Below are 16,675 nucleotides of genomic sequence, written 5' to 3'. Positions count from 1 at the left end.
CCATATTGGTCTTTCACAGTCAGGCCAACCCAAGCTGTACTGGGCAAGTAGGCTAATGGTTGGCCTACTATTGAAACTGATAAATGAGACTGTCAACTGAGTCAGAAATTTACAGGTTTCAGATTTCCCTCTGAAAGTCCCTTTTTTTTAAATGTAAATACAATATAATTGTATATTCTAATGCCATAACAATGCTTGAACCATATCAGGAGACCACATTTGAGGTCTGGGGAAAAAATCTAATGTTGATTTGAGTGTAGTTGCCTTTTAACTCTGTGCAGGCACATTGCACTGTTTGGTTAGCAGTATTTCTGTTGTACATGAGAAGTTTGCAAATGAAATGGCCACTGGATTGATGCTAATTATCATAATATTCTGGCAGATAGCCATAGTCTACTTTGTAGCTAGTTAACATTTTAACCTCTATGGGCTATGTGGGACGCAAGCGTCCCACCCCTGGTACACCCTATCAACAACAGGTGAAATATCAAGAGCGCCAAATTTGAAAACAATTAAATGTCATAATTCAAATTTCTCAAACATACAACTATCTTACACCCTTTGAAAGATAAACATCTCCTTAATCTAACCACGTTGTCCGATTTCAAAAAGGCTTTACGGCAAAAGCATAAAGTTAGATTATGTTAGGAGAGTACATTGACAATAGCTGTGTGTAATGTTTTGTCAATTCAAAGACAGGCGTCACCAAAAGCAGAAAACCAGCTAAAATTATGCACTAACCTTTGACAATCTCCATCAGATGACACTCCTAGGACATTATGTTAGACAATACATGCATTTTTTGTTCTATCAAGTTCATATTTATATCCAAAAACAGCGTTTTACTATGGCGTTGATGTTGAGGAAATCGTTTCCCTCCAATAACCGCCAGTCAAGCAGCACAACAAATTAAATAATTACTATTCGAAAACATTGGTAAAATATTATATTGTCATTCAAAGAATTATAGATTTACATCTCTTGAACGCAACCGGATTGCCAGATTTCAAAATAACCTTACTGGGAAATCACACTTTGCAATAATCTGAGCACTGCGCCCAGAAAAATACGCTTTGCGATACAGACTAACCGCCATGTTGGAGAGATCTAAAATCGAAAATACTATGTAAATAATCCATTACCTTTGATTCTCTTCATCAGATGTCACTTCCAGGAATCCCAGGTCCATAACAAATGTAGTTTTGTTCGATAAAGCTCATAATTTATGTCCAAAAAGCTCCGTGTTGTTAGCACATGATCTATGCCCGCCGGACTGGTCTTCATAAACGAGGGGGGAAAAAATATTTACGTTCGTTCAAACATGTCAAACGTTGTATAGCATAAATCATTAGTGCCTTTTTTACCCAGAACATGAGTAATATTCAAGGCGGACGATTGCATTCTCTTTTAAAACGTATTGGAACGAGAGTACCCAACATGAACTCGCGCGCCAGAGTCTAATCGGCCACCACCGTTCCAAGGCTCTTGTTCGGTCAGATCTCACAGTATAAGACTCAAAACACTTTGTAAAGACTGGTGACATCTAGTGGAAGCCATAGGAAGTGCTCAAAGATTAATAAGCCCCTGTGTGTTTCAATGGCATAGGCTTAAAGGTAATTCAACACATCATGTATCCACTTCCTGTCAGAATTTGTCTCAGGGTTTTGACTGCCATATGAGTTCTGTTATACTTACAGACACCATTCAAACAGTTTTAGAAAATTCAGAGTGTTTTCTATCCAAACCTGAACAATAATATGCATATTCTAGCTTCTGAGTTGGTGTAGAAGGCAGTTAAAAATGGGCGCATATTTTTTTCAAAATTCTCAATACTGCCCCCTAGCCCCAACAGGTTTTAATAGAGAAGGTTTTTGGGAAAGCCTTTCCATCTACCAGAAGACATTTAGGCCTATTATTAGCATCCCTGTATTTTTCCTGTTGCTTCATTGTTTGACACCTGGACATTTTACTTCATATTATGAGGCATTACCTTGCTTCAAAGTAGCAATGTTTTTTTTTTAGACTTACTCATGTGTTCTCCTGTTCTATTGGTTTTCTTTAAACTTTCATTGTCTAGCAGCCAAAGGCATTATCCTAGTCATTTTAGCAACCCACGATAGTTGTTGCATCTTTAAATCCCCCTTCTTTCAACATTTCTAGCTGATATTTCCATCTCTGGCCATGAAACCACTCGCATGTGCGGTGCGTATTTTAGAATGGTGTTTTCCCGCAATTGAATTTTGGAACATTCATGCGTAGGCCTACTGCTATGTGTTCATTGCTGCGCCTAAAATGTGAAGAAATAATAGTTTAGCAACATTTAAAGCTAAACATTCTGATCTGTTCTATCAGTCTTATTAATTGATATGGCATATACATTCGGAAAGTATTCAAACCCCTTGACTCCACATTTTGTTACATTACAGCCTTATTCTAAAATGGATTAAATATTTGTTTTCCCTCACTAATCTACACACAATACCCAATAATGACGAAGCAAAAATTGGTTTCTATACATTTTAGAAAATATACTGCTCAAAAAAATAAAGGGAACACTTAAAGAACACATCCTAGATCTGAATGAAAGAAATAATCTTATTAAATACTTTTTTCCTTACATAGTTGAATGTGCTGACAACAAAATCACACGAAAATAATCAATGGAAATCCAATTTGTCAACCCATGGAGGTCTGGATTTGGAGTCACACTCAAAATTAAAGTGGAAAACCACACTACAGGCTGATCCAACTTTGATGTAATGTCCTTAAAATAAGTCAAAATGAGGCTCAGTAGTTTGTGTGGCCTCCACGTGCCTGTATGACCTCCCTACAACACCTGGGCATGCTCCTGATGAGGTGGCGGATGGTCTCCTGAGGGATCTCCTCCCAGACCTGGACTAAAGCCTCCGCCAACTCCTGGACAGTCTGTGGTGCAATGTGGCGTTGGTGGATGGAGCGAGACATGATGTCCCAGATGTGCTCAATTGGATTCAGGTCTGGGGAACGGGCGGGCCAGTCCATAGCATCAATGCCTTCCTCTTGCAGGAACTGCTGACACACTCCAGCCACATGAGGTCTAGCATTGTCTTGCATTAGGAGGAATCCAGGGCCAACCGCACCAGCATATGGTCTCACAAGGGGTCTGAGGATCTCATCTCGGTACCTAATGGCAGTCAGGCTACCTCTGGCGAGCACATGGAGGGCTGTGCGGCCCCCCCAAAGAAATGCCACCCCACACCATGACTGACCCACCACCAAACCGGTCATGCTGGAGGATGTTGCAGGCAGCAGAACGTTCTCCACGGCGTCTCCAGACTCTGCCACGTCTGTCACGTGCTCAGTGTGAACCTGCTTTCATCTGTGAAGAGCACAGGGCGCCAGTGGCGAATTTGCCAATCTTGGTGTTCTCTGGCAAATGCCAAACGTCCTGCACGGTGTTGGGCTGTAAGCACAACCCCCACCTGTGGACGTCGGGCCCTCATACCACCCTCATGTAGTCTGTTTCTGACCGTTTGAGCAGACACATGCACATTTGTGGCCTGCTGGAGGTCATTTTGCAGGGCTCTGGCAGTGCTTCCCCTGCTCCTCCTTGCACAAAGGCGGAGGTAGCGGTCCTGCTGCTGGGTTGTTGCCCTCCTACGGCCTCCTCCACGTCTCCTGATGTACTGGCATGTCTCCTGGTAGTCCCTCCATGCTTTGGACACTACGCTGACAGACACAGCAAACCTTCTTGCCACAGCTCGCATTGATGTGCCATCCTGGATGAGCTGCACTACCTGAGCCACTTGTGTGGGTTGTAGACTCCGTCTCATGCTACCACTAGTGTGAAAGCACCGCCAGCATTCAAAAGTGACCAAAACATCAGCCAGGAAGCATAGGAACTGAGAAGTGGTCTGTGGTCCCCACCTGCAGAACCACTCCTTTATTGGGGGTGTCTTGCTAATTGCCTATAATTTCCACCTGTTGTCTATTCCATTTGCACAACAGCATGTGAAATTTATTGTCAATCAGTGTTGCTTCCTAAGTGGACAGTTTGATTTCACAGAAGTGTGATTGACTTGGAGTTACATTGTGTTGTTTAAGTGTTCCCTTTATTTTTTGAGCAGTGTGTGTGTGTGTGTGTATGTATATATATATATAAACTAAAATATTACATTTACATAACTATTCAGACCTTTTACTCAGTACTTTGGCAGTGATTTCAGCCTTGAGTTTCTTGGGTATGACGCAACAAGCTTGGCACACCTGTATTTGGGGAGTTTCTTTCATTCTTCTCTGCAGATCCTCTCAAGCTGTGTCAGGTTGGATGGGGAGCATCTCTGCACATCTATTTTCAGGTCTCTCCAGAGATGTTCGAACAGGTTCAAGTCCGGGCTCTGGCTGGGCCACTCAAGGACATTCAGAGGCTTGTCCCGAAGCCACTCGTGCGTTGTCTTGACTGTGTGCTTAGGGTCGTTGTCCTTTTGGAAGGTGAACCTTCGACCCAGTCTGATAACCTGCTCCAGAGCGCTCAGGACTTTATCAAGGATCTCTGTGTACTTTGCTCCTTTCATCTTTCCCCCGATCCTGACTAATCTAGTCTCCCAGTCCCTGCAGCTGAAAAATATCCCCACAGCATGATGCTGTCACCCATGCTTCACCGTAGGGATGGTGCCAGGTTTCCTCCAGACGTGACTGCTTGGCATTCAGGCCAAAGCGTTCAATATTGGTTTCATCAGACTAGAGAATCATTTTCTCATGTTCTGAGTCCTTTAGGTGCCTTTTTGGCAAACTCGAAGCGGGAGGTCATGTGCTTTTTTACTGAGGAGTGGTTTCCGTCTGGTTGGTAGAGTGCGGCAGAGATGGTTGTCCTTCTGGATGATTCCCCCATCTCCACAGAGGAACTCTGGAGCTCTGTCAGAGTGACCATCTGGTTCTTGGTCACCTTCCTGACCAAGGCCCTTCTTCCCCGATTGTTCAGTTTTGCTGGGCAGCCAGCTCTAGGAAGAGTCTTGGTGGTTCCAAACTTCTTCCATTTAAGAATGATGGAGGCAGGAGTCACGTAAGACCGCCAAAAAAGAAGGATACACTTTCATTTTTGTCTTAATATATTGACTTGAAGTACAGTTTAATATGAAGACAATTCACATTTTGAAACATCTCGCTAAGGTGGCGTTATTGGAATGTCAATACACGCTAAAAACCTCAAGCCTATTCACAGAAGGCCACATCGGCTAGCAAACAAACAGCAAGTCCTCCCGAATCCCCCCCACCAAGACATGGATAAACGCACGATAAAAACAACTTCCGAGCTAGAGGAAAAAGTTGATGCGATTCAAGAGAGGATGGATGGGGCAGAGGGATGGATTTTGACAGTGGAGGATGCCATCTCCCGTCTGGAGAAGGGTAGTGAGAATCACGAGAAAAAGCTGGATATATTGTGGAATTGTGTCGAAGAACTTGAACAGAAGTAGGAGAAATACGGTGATGTTGGTTAATCTGAAAGAGGGGAGTGCGGTTGGCGGTGGACTAATCTTGTGTGTGCAGAAAATCATCGCATTTGGATTTGATGACTTGAAAGAACCCATCGCAGTTTAACCATGCCTGACGAGAATAGGCCCCCGAGAACGGTTCTCATCCGCTTCCTACGATTTACAGCCCGGGACGAGGTACTTAAAGCGGCGAAAGAAAAGGGTGGCTTTCAGTGTGTAGGTCGCCGGCTGTCTTATTTACCCGGACTTGTCCAAGGAACTGGCAATAAAGAGGAAGACGTTTGCAATGGTAAAGAAACAACCATGAGAAGAACGTCAGGCACACACTGGCATTCCCAGCGACCCTGCTCTTTTCTTGGAAGGGAAAGAAAATTATTTTCAAGGACAACGTGGAGGCAGAGATTCTTGCTAGTGCAAGGTGTTTAGCCCAGATAAAGAAGACGAGACGAAGTAAAATACAAGTTGAATTGTATGCTGTTTACTATACAAATGAAGGTAGCCTATGTGTTTGCGGGACTCTGGGGAGTGTTGCTAATTTAGCCTTTCAAGCGCCTCACGGACCATAAGGAATTTTGAGTTGAGACTGCAGGTTATCTTATCTATCATCAAGAAGCAAAGTTACGTTCCTTGTTGCTATGTTTTATTTTGGGATTGGTTTTCTACGTTTATTTACACTGTTTTATTGTACAGCTGGAGCATATATTGTGAAATGTTTTATATACGTGTGTTAAATGGGACACTTCACACTCACAGGCTACAACTACTCAGCACAAATATGGCTAATGGTTACGTAAACATAATCTATTGGAATATAAATGGTTGTGGTAACCAAGTGAAGAGGAAAAAGATTGACATTTTAAAATCGAAACAGGCAAATATTGTGTTCATACAGGAATCGCATTTAACAGATAGAGGCACTGAAATTTAGAGGAGGCTGAGTTGCAGAAGTTTATCATAGCTCATTTAATTCCAAACACAATGGGGTGATTATTCTGATAAACAAAATACTTAAAATTGAAGCAACACTCTGACGAGTTTGGCAGGCTTATCTGCGTTGAGTCTCTTTATAAATGGGATTAATGTAGTGTTATGCAGCATATATGCTCTCAACAATGAGGACACTGATACGAGGTCAACGTTATACTGGGAAATATGGAGGGGCAGATCGTCCTTGCTGGAGACTTCAACCAAGTGATGGACAATATGATTGATAGAAGTACATTTTACAAGTAACTCCACGCAAAAGGATAGACTTGCAATACATATGCGAGAAGATATGGGCCTTACAGACATATGGAGATTAGTCCATCCTAATGATAGAGAATATACCTATTTTTCTCCCACTGTCATAAGACACACACTAGAATAGATTTCTTTATCTAATTTCATGGTTAATAACATGATTCATTGCAAGATTGGACCCATTGCCCTCATAGAGGATGCTGTAGTAGAGTTACATATTGATATACACCATGCTATTACAAGATGAGATGTGTATCCAATCACTAGCAGATGATCTTAAATCCTTTTTTTTAGGTCAACATAGGCTCAACTGAAAAGAGTTTCACAGTATGGGAAACCTATAAAGCATATATTAGATGCTCAAATTTAAATTTCAGTTGCATGAAATGGATAACAGAAAGGCAGAATATGTACTGTTTTTATACTTTTTTAACAAGTTTTTATGAGGGAGGTGAGACGATAGGCAGGCTACTAGTAAGACAACTAAAAATGCTGAACACTTCTACCATAATTCCATCAATTAAGAAGGGCAATAAGATGGTGACCTCATCCAAAGAGAGAAACGGTGTATTTCAATGTTTTTATGAAGATTTATATTAGGGATGCACGATATATCGGTGAACATATCGGACAATATTAACTAAAAATGCCAACATCGGTATCGGCCGATGTCTAGTTTAACGCCGACGTGCAAAACAGATGTCAAAGCTGACATGCACACCTATATAACGTCGGTACATGACGTAATGACGCCACCTAAACTTGCGCTACACGTGCAACACAGCGTTCCTAACTTAGCCCACAATGTCTGCTGTGTGGATCAAGCAGTCATTTGAAAGGGTAAGAACATTTCAGCGAGACGACAACTCAAAGGCCGAAATCCATTAAAGCCAAGATAATGGAGTTCATTTCCCTTGAGAATCAACCGTTCTGTCGTGGGTGATGTTGGCTTTTGCCGACTGGTCGAACGCCGGTACACACTACCAAGTGCACTATTTTTCAGATGTGGCCCTACCGGAGTCACACAGCAATAGCGCCACTGCTATTAGCTTCACGACATACATACTATGGAATGCCATTTGGGTCTTTGCGTGTCAAAAAAGATACAGTAGCACTGTCAAAGCTGTATAAAAGTCTGCAAACAAGCAAACACTGGCCACGAACGATGTGTTTTCAATACCGCTTTGGTAATAAAGCATCATTTGTTCAATAACAGGATGTTAGAGCTGCCATTTTTATCTATGAAAGAATATTATAAAAAGTATATTGACATTCTTAAACCTGTATTGATAGTGGTTTTTCTAGGAGGCATTTAAAAATGTCTCCCTTCCGGACACCTTTTAATGAGGCTTTGATATCGCTGATTCCTAAAAAGGATAGAGATACTACAGAACCTGGGAATTTTAGAGCTATCAGCCTCCTTAATGTAGATTGTAAGATTCTTACGAAGACCCTTACGATACGCTTAGAGAAGGCACTACCTAATATTATACATAGTGACCAAGTAGGATTTATCAAGAACCGGACCTCAACTGATAATATGAGGAGGCTCTTAAATCTCATTTGGTTAAACCGATCAAATATAGTTCTTATCGCTGCTGTCTCCTTAGATTCTGAGAAGGCATTTTTTAGGGTAGAGTGGGCTTTTCTCTTAAGAACCCTAGAAAAATGTGGTTCTGGACCTGACTTGTAAATGGATAGGGTCCTCTATTCTAATCCTAAAGCATCAGTACTCACAAATGGAATTATGTCTCCTTTTTTTGTCTTTCTAGAGGCACAAGGCAGTGTTGCTCGCTCTCCCCTCTCCTGTTCACCATAGTTTTAGAGCCTCTTGCGACAATGATAAGAACAGATCCAGAAATAAGGGGTGTACATTGAGGAGGAAAAGAATACAAGCTGCTTATGTATGCAGATGATATTCTACTGCTGGTCTCTGATCCTCTTCAGTCTGTACCACAATTACTTACTTGTATTGAATCATATTCTAGTATGGCAGGCTACAAAATCAATTGGAATAAATCAAATCTAATTTTATCGACCACATACACATGGTTAGCAGAGGTTAATGCGAGAGTAGCGAAATGCTTGTGCTTCTAGTTCCGACAGTGCAGTAATATCTAACAATTTCCCAACAACTACCTAATACACACAAATCTAAAGGGGTGAATGCGAATGTGTACATAGAAATATATGGATGAGCGATGGCCGAGCGGCATGTGCAATAGATGGTATAAAATACAGTATATACATAGGATATGAGTAAGGTAAGATATGTGAACATCATTATTAAAGTGGCATTGTTTAAAGTGACTAGTGATCCATTTATTAAAGTGGCCACTGATTGGGTCTCAATGTAGGGAGCAGCCTCTGTGTTAGTGATGGCTGTTTAACAGTCTGATGGCCTTGAGATAGAAGCTGTTTTTCAGTCCCTCGGTCCCAGCTTTGATGCACCTGTACTGAACTCGCCTTCTGGATGATAGCGGTGTGAACAGGCAGTGGCTTGGATGGTTGTCCTTGATGATCTTTTTGGCCTTCCTGTGACATCGGGTGCTGTAGGTGTCATGGAGGACAGGTAGTTTGCCTCCGGTGATGCGTTGTGCAGACCGCACCACCCTCTGGAGAGCCTTGCGGTTGAGGGCGGTGCAGTTGCCGTACCAGGCTGTGATACAGCCCGACAGGATGTTCTCGATTGTGCATCTGTAAAAGTTTGTCAGGGTTTTGGGTGACAAGCCACATTTCTTCAGCCTCCTGAGGTTGAAGAGGTGCTGTTGCTCAGTTTGTCTGTATGTAGTAATAAGACTTAATATTTCCTGGAGTAACAATGTAAAAAATAATACATAAAAAAAAAAAAATGCTGTATAATTTCCTAAGGACTCAAAGCGAAGCGACCATCTCGGACAGCACCATCTTGCAGTTAGTCGGAAGCAATGCCAATTAATGCCATATGTTACTCTGGAACCGTTACCCTATTTAATTTCAAATGGGTTCCTACTGGGATTAAATATTTGGGCATGAAGTTGAGCTCAAATTTGGACCAAGTGAAGAGACAAACATTTTGAGCCACTACGATTCAAGATTAAGACCAATTTAGAAAAATGGGTAAAGGTAACTTTCTTTATGGGGAAAGATCAACGTGATTAAAATGGTTTGGGTCCCACAATTGTATATATCTCTGCAATGTTACCTATGAATATTCCAGACCGAACAACATGACAAATTAACTAAATACTTTGTGGGATAGGGAAAAACACAGGATTAATATGAAGAAAATATGCTCACCAAGGGATGTAGGAGGCTTGGCTTTACCAGATGTTAAATTGTACAATTTATCATTTGAAATGGCTAAATTGGCGAAGCTTTGGGGCAAAGGGATGCTGGCTTGGATTGGATAACAATAGTTCCTGTTCTAAGTTATCCTTTCACTTCTGTTGATACTCTGTCACATAGTTTTAGAGGGGAGAGGTCTATTGAAACTCTCAACCCAATTTTGTTACACTCAGAGGTGTAGGAACAGTACACAAGATATGTGGAATTTCACATCTAAAACAAGGATACTCATCATTGTGGCACAATCCTAGGCTATGGATAGGAAAGAAGGCTGTGAACTGGAAACAGTGGCTAATGAACGGAATTCATACTATAGGTGATCTGTACAGGGAAGATGTTTTAATGTCCTACTCCGATTTTGGTACAAAAATAGGATGTTGGAGACGGGGGACATTTATGGAAATATTTACAATTGAGAGAATGTTTGTTAACCGGCTATCAATGAAATCCAGGAAAGAACCTAATAGCTGAGAATTTGGAATTACCCAAACATAAAGCAGCCATTTTCTACTCAATATTTAGTCATCTGCAGAGTAAAGACTGTAAACACCTCAGAACAATATATCAAATTGACCTAAAGTGTGAAATTGAGGATGATACTTGGTTGAAGATCTTGTCCAGCTCAGGGAGGAACATAAGGGAAGCCAGGGGGAAACTTACTCAATGTAAGATACTACATAGGTTTTATTAGACCCCAACAAGGCTTCATAAGATGGGGCTGACCAACAATTCTCTGTGTTGGAAATGTCAAAGACACTGGGACATTTTTACACGCAATATGGGAATGAACATTAGTTCTACCTTTCTGGAAGGATGTTTTGAAATATCTGGAGGAATGGTTGGGGTTAACAATTCCAGTTTCCCCCGAGAATGTATTTTCGGCAATAGAACAGAGTTACCTAATGTAACAAATTAGGAATTTGCACTGATCACTGTTGGTATCGTTACAGCAGCTAGAGTGATCCTTAGAATTTGGAAGGGTCATGCCACTCCTACTCTGAAACAGCAGATCGAATCAATGTTGGAGGTAGCATCTTATGAACAAACACTTGCTAGGATCACCTGTAGAAATGACAATTCTAGAAGCTGGATGCGTTTTATTTGTAATGTTTCTAAGACTGGGAGGTGATTACTTGTGTTAGCCCTAGCCTGTTAGCTTTCCCTGCAGAGTGGTAGCTTTCCCTGCAGGGTGGTAGCTTTCCCTGCAGGGTGGTAGCTTTCCCTGCAGGGTGGTAGCTTTCCCTGCAGGGTGGTAGCTTTCCCTGCAGGGTGGTAGCTTTCCCTGCAGGGTGGTAGCTTTCCCTGCAGGGTGGTAGCTTTCCCTGCAGGGTGGTAGCTTTCCCTGCAGGGTGGTAGCTTTCCCTGCAGGGTGGTAGCTTTCCCTGCAGGGTGGTAGCTTTCCCTGCAGGGTGGTAGCTTTCCCTGCAGGGTGGTAGCTTTCCCTGCAGAGCGGCTGGTGTTAGCCCTAGCCCGTTAGCTTTCCCTGCAGAGCGGTAGCTTTCCATGCAGAACAATAGTTTTAAATAATCTTTCAATTTTCAGTCCAAGCGTTGGTCCCATGAGGGTTTAGCCACAAGGCTGTGAACAGAGAGAAATTACCTCATGAGGAAATAGTCGACACAGCGAATTGAACTGCCCAGAGGAAGTCATGAGTATTACTGTACGATGGCCTGCTTACCACTTTCTATGGGGAAAAACTGGAATAGTGAGATGTACTGAGTTGCATCCAAAACATTGGACATTACAATAATGTACCAGCAAACGCTGCCATTTTTAATGACTTCAGGGTTGTCTACTCAGTAGGCATTCCTATCCAGAGACATTTAGTTGAAATATGCCAGTTTGTGTACAGTTGAAGTCGGAAGTTTACCTACACTTAGGTTGGAGTCATTAAAACTCGTTTTTCAACCACTCCACAAATTTCTTGTTAACACACTATAGTTTTGGCAAGTCGGTTAGGACATCTACTTTGTGCATGACACAAGTCATTTTTCCAATAATTGTTCACAGACAGATTATTTCACTTACAATTCACTGAATTACAATTCCACTGGGTCAGAAGTTTACATACACTAAGTTGACTGTGCCTTTAAACAGCTTGGAAAATTCCAGAAAATGTCATGGCTTTAGAAGCTTCTGATAGGCTAATTGAGTCAATTGGAGGTGTACCTGTGGATGTATTTCAAGGCCTACCTTCAAACTCAGTGCCTCTTTGCGTGACATTGTGAAATCAGCCAAGACCTCAAAAAAAATTGTAGACCTCCACAAGTCTGGTTCCTCCTTGGGAGCAATTTCCAAATGCCTAAAGGTACCACGTTCATCTGTACAAACAATATTACGCAAGTATAAACACCATGGGACCACGCAGCTGTCATACCGCTCAGGAAGGAGACGCGTTCTGTCTCCTAGAGATGAACGTACTTTGGTGCGAAAAGTGCAAATCAATCCCAGAACAACAACAAAGGACCTTGTGAAGACGCTGGAGGAAATGGGTACAAAAGCATCTATATCCACAGTGAAACAAGTCCTATATCGCCATAACCTGAAAGGCCTCTCAGCAAGGAAGAAGCCACTGCTCCAAAACCGCCATGTAAAAGCCAGACTACGGTTTGCAACTGCGCATGGAGACAAAGATCGTACTTTTTGGAGAAATGTCCTCTGGTCTGATGAATCAAAAATAGAACTGTTTGCCCATAATTATGTCTGGAGGAAAAATGGGGAGACTTGCAAGCCGAAGAACACCATCCCAACCGTGAAGCACGGGGGTGGCAGCATCATGTTGTTGGGGTGCTTTGCTGCAGGAGGGACTGGTGCACTTCACAAAATAGATGGCTTCATGAGGATGGAAATTATGTGGATATATTGAAGCAACATCTCAAGACATCAGTCAGGAAGTTAAAGCTTGGTCGCAAATGGGTCTTCCAAATGGACAATGACCCCAAGCATACTTCCAAAGTTGTGGCAAAATGGCTTAAGGACAACAAAGTCAAGGTATTGGAGTGGCCATCACAAAGCCCTGACCTCAATCCTGTAGAACATTTCTGGGCAGAACTGAAAAAGCATGTTTGAGCAAGGAGGCCTACAAACCTGACTCGGTTACACCAGCTCTGTCAGAGGGAATGGGCCAATATTCCCCCAACTTATTGTGGGAAGCTTGTGGAAGGCTACCCAAAATGTTTGACCCAAGTTCAACAATTTAAAGGCAATGCTACCAAATACTAATTGAGTGTATGTAAACTTCTGACCTACTGGGAATGTGATGATAGAAATAAAAACTGAAATAAATCATTCTCTCTACAATTATTCTTAAAATAAAGTGGTGATCCTAACTGACTGAAGACAGTGAATTTTTACTAGGATTAAATGTCAGGAATTGTGACAAACTGAGTTTAAATGTATTTGGCTAAGGTGTGTGTAAACTTCTGACTTCAACTGTATATACACTCAGGTTTGTGTGCTCTACTCAACTCAGAGGCAAACCAGGCCTACAAATGAATGAGAGAATTATACAATCACTCTTTAATATCTTTCATTTGATCTTTCACTTCTGCTTTCATTGCCTTTTTTGTTAACATCTCTGGATTTTCGCAGTAAAAATGCTCTCCACTGACTACTACTATATACACACAGTGCAGTGTGTAACCTGATAGTAAAATGTCAAGCAATGTTTATAGCCTCATTGTAATGACACGACCTGTATGTGTTTGTCCGTGTGTGTTTTAGGTGTGAACCAATCAGAACTCCGACAGAGAGAGACTCAGAGGGTGTTTCTCAAAATGCATACTTCCATATTCCGAGCACGCAAATAGGCGCACGGGAGGGTCGAAGTCCAAATCAAAGTATGCGAAACAGCGCACCGAGGGCACTCCTTGAATGCACACTCCGTTTTGTACATATTTTGAAGTATGCATCGATGCTAGCTTCAATGGAAAGTATGCAAGGAAATATGACGCAAGAACGTTAGAAATGGAGAATTTCCTGAAATCATTGGTGGCCATTATTTTAGCTGAAGCAGAGAAAATACACTCCGACTAAGGCATGAAATGTTGCCTATTCACATCTCAAATGTTTCCTGACTACAATACTTTATCATTATATGTTAATATATACATGCTGTGTTAATTTTGGCATGTTTAACTGCCTACGTACCGTAGCACATAAGTCAATAGGGCTAACTGGCTAGCTACCACTGTTAGCCAGCCAGATCGCTACGAATAATTTACATCTTGCAAAATATTATTTTTAGTTTAACAGGCAAAAATGACCTATCTGGTTAGCTACATTTACGATTCTCATATCTAGCTGATAATTATGAAGTAAATGTTTGCTTTGTGAATATCTTGTTTTGTCTTGTTGCCATTGTGGCTGGAAGAAGGTTTAGTGACTGGGGAGGTTAAGCGTGAGGTAATACAGTAGGGGGAGTGCGAGTGCTTCTCAGATGTGATGTTTTATGCATAGTCCACACTCTCGTCCTCACAAGAACGTACTCAGTGAGAGAGTGGAGCACGGTAGTATGCATATTGAGAAACACCCTGAGACTCATTCTGTGTTCATATCCAAGTGGGAAGGAGGTTTTTACCACATACGACTGGGAAAAATCCACTTGAACGCCCCTCCAACTGGTAATTACTAGTGGGAACCTTGTCTATCACCCCTGCGCTCCAACCACATCATTTTCAGTAGATAAATGCAACAATAAAGCAATATATTAATATGGTTTGTTAACACTATCATTTGTTTACGAGCATAATAGCTGTACTTTTAATTTATGGTTGATGCAGCTGGTTTGCTATAAAAATAGAGTTGCACACTATGAACTCCCAGTAATTTATTGGGTAAACCACCAACGTTTCGGCATCCCTGTGCCGCCTTAACCTGGTTCAAGCATTCATGACATTACCCTTATGTCGACAAACGGTGCACCCAATGACAACAGTGAGGGGTGTGTCATGATTATTAGGTTGATTTGAATTAATTGAGTGAAACTGTTAAGATAGTTTACAGCATGAATATATTAGGCTATTGTTATCATATGCCAACATAATTAGATATTGTACATAATATTAGCATCAACATACATTGTTTAAATTAATTTCACAGTAACAGTCAAAAGTTTGGACACACTCGTTCCATTTTTTTTAATAAAAAAAAACACTTTTTTACATTGTAGAATAATAGTGGAAACACCAAAACTATGAAATAACACATGGAATCAAAAAAAAGTGTTAAACAAATCAAAATATATTTGAGATTCTTCAAAGTAGCAACCCTTTGCCTTGATGACAGCTTTGCAAACTCTTGGCATTCTCTCAAACAGCTTCATGAGGTAGTCACCTGGAATGCATTTCAATTAACAGGTGTGCCTTGTTAAAAGTTAATGCATTTGAGCCAATCAGTTGTGTTATGACAAGGTACAGTAGGGTTGGTATACAGAAGACCAAGTCCATATTATGGCAAGAACAGCTAAAATAAGCATAGAGAAACGACAGTCCATCATTACTTTAAAGACCATGAAGGTCAGTCAATACGGAAAATTTCATGAACTTTGAAAGTTTCTTAAAGTGCAGTCGCAAAAACTACCAAGCGTTATGAAACTGGCTCTCATGAGGACCGCCACAGGAAAGGAAGGCCCAGAGTTACCTCTGCTGCAGAGGATAAGTTCATTTAGTTACCAGCCTCAGAAATCGGCAATTAACTGCACCTCAGATTTCAGCCCAAATAAATGCTTCACATTGTTCAAGTAACAGACATCTCAACATCAACTGTTCAGAGGAGACTGCATGAATCAGGCCTTCATGGTTTAAATGCTGCAAAGAAACCACTACTAAAGGACACCAATAAGACTTGCTTGGGCCAAAAAACACAAGCAATGGACATTAGACCGGTGGAAATACGTCCTTTGGTCTGATGAGTCCAAAGGGTTGGTTCCAACCGCAGTGTCTATGTGAGATGCAAAGTAGGTGAACGGGTGATCTCCACATGTGTATTTCCCACCGTGAACCATGGAGGAGGAGGAGGTGTGATGGTGCTTTGCTGGTGACACTGTCGGTGATTTATTTAGAATTCAAGGCACACTTAACCAGCATGGCTACCACAGCATTCTGCAGCGATACGCCATCCCATCTGGTTTGCACTTAGTGGGACTATCATTTGTTTTTCAACAGGACAATGACCCAACACACCTCCAGGCTGTGTAAGGGCTATTTGACCAAGGGGAGTGATGGTGTGCTGCATCAGACGACCTGGCCTCCACAATCACCCGACCTCAACCCAATTGAGATGGTTTGGGATGAGTTGGACTGCAGAGTGAAGGAAAAGCAGCCAACAAGTGCTCAGCATATGTGGGAACTCCTTCAAGACTGTTGGAAAAGCATTCCAGGTGAAGCTGGTTGAAAGAATGCCAAAAGTGTGCAAAGTTGTTATCAAGGCAAAGGGTGGCTACTTTGAAGAATCTAAAATAGCATCTGTTTTGATTTGTTTAACACTTTCTTTGGTTACTACCCGATTCCATTTGTTATTTCATAGTTTGTCTTCACTATTATTCTATTATGTAGAAAATAGTACAAATGTAGAAAAACCCTTGAATGAGTAGGTGTGTCCAAATTCTTGACTGGTACTGTATATATTTAATTGTT

At 41.6% G+C, this 16,675-nt stretch overlaps 1 protein-coding gene across 5 annotated transcripts in view; it reads left to right on the top strand.

Moving 5' to 3' along the window:
• Positions 1–16,675, top strand: part of LOC106582084 (ganglioside-induced differentiation-associated protein 2) — a 44,970-nt gene that overhangs the window by 22,762 nt on the left and 5,533 nt on the right. The window contains exon 14 of one of the 5 annotated variants that reach the window (XR_006761193.1): positions 13,764–14,662. The exons of 3 other annotated variants lie outside the window; for them this stretch is intronic. Coding sequence is in view for 1 of the 2 variants with exons in the window: in XM_014164814.2 (XP_014020289.2) it covers positions 13,764–13,769 (6 nt within the window). In the remaining variant the exon portion in view is untranslated. Of the gene's footprint in view, positions 1–13,763; positions 14,854–16,675 lie in introns of those variants that run through there. One more of the 5 variants, XM_014164814.2, reaches the window with a different exon arrangement.

Source organism: Salmo salar, chromosome ssa21 (assembly GCF_905237065.1).
Source record: "Salmo salar chromosome ssa21, Ssal_v3.1, whole genome shotgun sequence".
Classification (NCBI taxonomy): Eukaryota; Metazoa; Chordata; class Actinopteri; order Salmoniformes; family Salmonidae; genus Salmo; species Salmo salar.
This window is presented reverse-complemented; position numbering and strand designations above follow the sequence as displayed.